The sequence below is a fragment of the Aulonocara sp. 'chitande type north' Nkhata Bay genome, linkage group LG3, assembly GCF_057382095.1.
Source record: "Aulonocara sp. 'chitande type north' Nkhata Bay isolate Kocher_YH1m ecotype deep benthic linkage group LG3, A_spYH_male_GT1.1, whole genome shotgun sequence".
Lineage (NCBI taxonomy): Eukaryota > Metazoa > Chordata > Actinopteri > Cichliformes > Cichlidae > Aulonocara > Aulonocara sp. 'chitande type north' Nkhata Bay.
Genome location: NC_141346.1, coordinates 3937326 through 3942709, shown reverse-complemented (window position 1 = coordinate 3942709; position 5384 = coordinate 3937326). Strand labels below are relative to the sequence as shown.

Sequence of the window (5384 nt, the reverse complement as noted above, 5' to 3'; positions counted from 1 at the left end):
ATTCAGTCATCTTTTCACAGGTGGGGATGAGGTGAGAGAAACAAAGAGCTTTTAGAAATAACAGTCAACAAACACATTATTGGGATGAAGTCCTTTCAGCCTCTGTGCGACACACAGACAACCTCCCACAGACACAGACACACACAGACAACCTCCCACAGGCACACACAGACAACCTCCCACAGGCACAGACACACACAGACAACCTCCCACAGGCACAGACACACACAGACAGACTGTAGACAGATGAAACGAACATATATTGATGAACTCAGGATGACCTACTAGCCTTGTGTACATGTGAGAGCTTCAGGTATATAGAATTACTGAAGGCTGTTGTTGAGTGTTAGTAAAAGGCGTACATGTGACAGGCGTGTACTCTCTGACGTGAAATGTTTCTGAGGCCAAGGTAAGGCCAAGCTGGGCAGCCAAGACCAAGAAATGGACCAAACACACCAGAATTGTTATATGTAGCAACGAGCAGCACTTTGCATGTTGAAGGACACGTGTATCAGCAGGGGTGGCTTACCCAAGAACACGAGCCACTCTTCTGTGGTCCTCCTGTGGTTCTGGGCACACCGCTCCTCCTGGCTGCCTGACCCACGTCTTCTCCTTTCACCTTGAATCATGTTCGCTGAAGCCAGAACTTTTCTATGTCTCACAAAAAAACAAGTCACCTGTTCAACAGCCTTTATGTTTATCAGTAGGCTGGCTTTATTGTGCTCATTAATGCTGCAATAAGGACATAGTTAAAGCCTTGTATTCTTACTTGTATTGTTCCAACAGTTGTGCTGGGTCAGGGGTGTCAAACTCAATCGCACAGGGGGCCAAAGGTCAAGGCCCGCTTTAGGTCTCGGGCCACACAAGATAAACATTTATTGAACACTAAAACAATGTTTTTAAACATATATATGAATTTAAAAAAGACAGGAATATTATTAAATAAACTTAAAAAAATAAACTTTAAATATTTTGCTCTCCATAAAAATATATCCTGTCAAAATTACACAAGTTAGAAATATGAACATGCTGCCAGAAACCCAGAAAAATAAATGAGAGCAAACACAAGGTTGGAGCCGCATGTAGACGAGCTGGGCGCTGCTGCAGGAGTGCAGCTAATAAACTGTGTGGGACGTTCAGTGTCTTTCCCTGAGTGCATCATTACACTGCAGCTGCATCTGCATCTGCACAGGTGTAGCTCAGCAAAGTGCGCTGATTTGGTTCAACATTACTGCAACAGGGAAAGTGAGGCAGGCTGCACTAGTGCATTAGTGACAGCTTCACTGCGTCACACCATGATGGGATAGATGGTCTCAGAGGGTCAGAAAAGTTGGATTTGATGGGCTTTCGCCTGCAGTCTGAACGTAGCCTAAGACTACTAAATGAAAACACGTGGCTCAGTAGCACAAAAGACCACTAAAGCTAGGAAACAGTTATTTCAAAAGCTTGTGCTTTACTAACTATAAGAAGCTAACATTTTTAATAGCTCACCTGAGAGCCTGCATCATGCACAGTGGCTGTGTCTTCAACACTGTAGCCCACACCGTTTACTGCATGTCACTGACTGGTAATCTGAAAGTGTGTGTGTTGTCCAACTGAACCATATCCTTTTGGTTTTTTATTTGGCAATATTGAGTTTGAAAATCATCAAGATGACATTTGTCATAATCTGGAGGTACTTAATGAACCGCAGACGCACAAAGATGCTTCTGTCGCTGTTTTACAGAGGTTTTTGGTTTCCAAGCAGTTTTCAGCCGAGTCCTCTGGGCTGCTGTTAAAGCTCCATGCTTGAGTTAGGACTTGGGTTTTGTGTTCTTCTACAAAAAGGTTTGAGAGACCATTTTATTTCCTTTTCTTTTCTTTCTTTGCACACTTGAAATGTATATAGTTGGTGTACTAATAGATCATCTAATGACTTTTATTTTACATGGAAGTCATTCTAAACTGTCCTTTTCTGTCTCATTTTCCAATTGGCTGTTCACCAAATCACTGTTCAGGTTGCTCCCCAATTTCAGGGGTGTCCCCAGTCATTACTGGGAAGAACAAAGGAACACACTGTTGGCATGTTTTATTTCATCTAGTGTGGATAATGATGAGTAAAAGACAGCTACCTTCACCATGCAAAACAACAGTGTGACACAAAGATGAGGTTATGTATCTCTGTGTTGACCATCAGTCAATATGACAAATTAAACAGCAGTGACATTTTATCTGGGTGGAGGTAAAAACCATTGTTATAAAGCGAAATGCCAGCAAGCATGGAGCTAAAATAAATAACAGTGTATTTTAGTCTGTTTGTTCTTGGTTTTGAGTGAAGGTACAGAAACAGTATATAAGTGCTGGTGTTCGGTTCAGCACCTGCACACTTGAAGGCTGAAGTTACAAGCTGACACTGATAACAGGGAAGATAAGGTATTATATCAAATGCTTGCTGGGAAGTGTCAGATTATTGTCTATCTTTTCTTTTATAAACGACCTACTTTGAATTTTCTGATTTGTACAGAGATGCTAAACATCACCATGAAGCTGCTGACTGTGTCTACACTTCTCTGCGCAATGGTGGCTGTGGGCACTGCTGCTGGTGAGTATTCCAGTATACTGAGCATCATCTATACATCTTATGCATGAATATATTAAACTGAAAATTATAATGAAAATCAACATTTGCTGTTGTCTAGCACTTCCAGATGAAGTGGCCAGTAATGGGACAGAGGCATCAATTTCAGCAGGTCAGTGGACTTTTCAGGTTTGAAACCAAAACTAATCACATTTTTATCATCAGTACATCAGCTTTCCTACGTCAGCTTTCATAAATTTGTTTTCATGTGTGATGGACAAGTACATTTATAGCTTAAAAAAGTTCATCTTTAACACTCAGATAAAAACACATTTTTCATGAATTTTTATTTTAAAAACTTTTCCGACACAGTAAAGTAGCTCAATATTCTTTGATTGTCTTCAGGAGAACATCATGTTGAGAAGAGAGCAGCATCTTGTCCAAGCGGCTGGACTCAGTATGGGAATCGATGCTTTCTCTACGATAACCGTCAAATGACTTGGGCTCAGGCGCAGGTAAAAGCACTGATGTGAATTTATCATTTATCCTTTGTGCAATCTTAACTCTTTCTGTTTACGTTGTCATTTCTATGAACTCAGTCTGTTGATTTCCATTGTAGCGAATCTGCCAGTCCTTGAATGCAAACCTGGCATCTGTAAACAGCAACGACGAGTACCAGTTCATTCGAGCCGTCATATCTAGTGCCTCTCGTGAAAGTGGACTAACATGGGTTGGTGGCTCAGATGGTCAACAGGTATATCACTTATCATTATTCAGAGGACCCTCCCCCATTAGCAAGCACGTGGTGACAGTGGGGAAGAAAAACAATTTTTAACAGGAAGAAACCTGAGGCAGAACCAGGCTCAGGGATTAGTTCCCACCTGCAGTAGATATGGAGGTCTTTAAGATGGGATCTGATTATTCAAGACTTTAAAATTCCTTCTTCATATTATTGTATCTACATGCACATTTAGAACTTGGAACTGTAGCTTATTTGTGAACATATTCTTGCCTACGTTTTTCTGTTTTCTAGGAGAATTACTGGTTTTGGATTGATGGAACCTATTTCACATTTACGCAGTGGTGTCACGGAGAACCTAACAACGTTGGGGGAAACGAGCATTGCTTAATGGTGAATTCTTCAGGTAAACCTAAAAGCACAATGTAAGAGCACTATAAATGTTAAAGAAAAAAGGAAACAATACCCAGAATCCCCCAAATAATCTTTATGCATTTAATGTGACAAACAGTGATGAGTGAAAAAATGTCAGCAGTACATTTTTCCATCATATTAATTATTTACATAGTGTTTTGATGCAATACTAAACACATGTATGTGTCAGGTGCTGTTGTTATACAGAACAACATATTTAGATCAGTGATCATTTCTCCATGTGATTGTGATTTCAGTTCATGCTGATTTTGTGTACTTACAGGAAGCAAGTGTTGGAATGATGGGAGATGTGACAGCCAATACCCATTTATTTGTGTCAGGGCCATCTGCTGATTCCTGGGCTCTCGTGAAGGCGTGGCCTACCTGACGACAGAGCAAATCCTCTAATATATCACAATAAGAATCTGGTTCTGATTTGATTTACTTCTTTTCTTTTACTGTAGTGCTGCATAAGGAATGAAGCGACAAGTGACATAAACTGGAGTTGCTCTTTTAACAGGAGCAGACTGCATGTGTACTTGAAAGAATGCTTTTAGCAAAACGTTGTTTCCCAGAATGAATTGTTGTTTCTCATCTTCTTCATCATTAAAATCTTAAGCATTGAATCAAAATGGTCTGTGCATTTAAATGCTTCATGCTTATCAGTGTGCTCTTAAATATCACATACATCCTCACTGTAAAATCTAACTAGTTCTCTGAGCTTAAAAAACGTATGCAAACGCATTGCCTAGAAAACAAAGAGACACTAACAACGCCTGATGACTAAATTAGGACGACTTAATCATTGTGAGTACAAAGTACTACAGATGACTTCATTTTTTCTGAGTGAGCAATACTAATGGTTTATCCACTGAAAAAGATTTGAAATCTAACAAAATAAAAATATATATAAATTTTGTGTTAGCTTACTATTTTAAATTTTGCTAATGTTTTATCATCCTTGAACTTGAGATTTATAGTAGAACACTTAAAGACTATAATTATGGCTAAAAAATAACTATCAGCATTTCTTCTAATGCAGTTAAACTCAGTCCAACGGTGATTTTCAAATGCAAGAAAGTATATCAGTAAACATCTTGGACACTGTTCTGCTAAATATCAAACAAGCATATTCCTACTATTGTGTCTTGTGCTGTTTAATAATTCTTAAACAATTATTAAATTGGTATTTGTATATTTTTTTGTTACACAATTTAAAACTTTTAAAAACGTATAATAAAGTATTTCTCAACCTCATGCACTAGCTCACGCTGCCTATACACTGCAGAATGCTAAAGAAAAAAAACTTGTATGAACAGCACACAAGAGTGAAAACAGATATAAGATGCCTAGAAAAATCATATAAATGAAACATGTATGTTTTGGATACTTATGTGAAAGTAATGAGAAAGTGGCCACTTTCATGAGTAAATCATGTAAGCCTGATATGATTCACTATATGAAGCAGGCCACATCTTATGCAGGTCTTTTATAAGTTTTTCCTATTTCTTTTCCATATGGGCAGAAACACAGTCAGCCCAATATTTATGTACTAAAACCAACTATGGTCAGTTGACAGCTTAAGTTATAATTATTTAATTTTTCCACAGAGCCATATCCACCCCTGCTTGTGCCACTCAAGAATGCGAGTTTGATTGATGACCCTAGCCTTGA

The 5384-nt window shown here is 38.7% G+C and overlaps 1 protein-coding gene across 1 annotated transcript; it reads left to right on the top strand.

Annotated features, from left to right (window-relative positions):
* Nucleotides 1–2295: 2295 nt before the first annotated feature.
* LOC147333565 (ladderlectin-like) lies at nt 2296–4328 on the top strand. The gene is made up of 7 exons (XM_086286413.1): nt 2296–2412; nt 2504–2581; nt 2679–2729; nt 2963–3072; nt 3177–3311; nt 3591–3702; nt 3994–4328. Exons 2-7 carry the CDS (start codon nt 2506–2508, stop codon nt 4062–4064), a joined length of 555 nt encoding a protein of 184 aa, XP_086142539.1. The 5' UTR covers nt 2296–2412; nt 2504–2505; the 3' UTR covers nt 4065–4328.
* Nucleotides 4329–5384: the final 1056 nt, after the last annotated feature.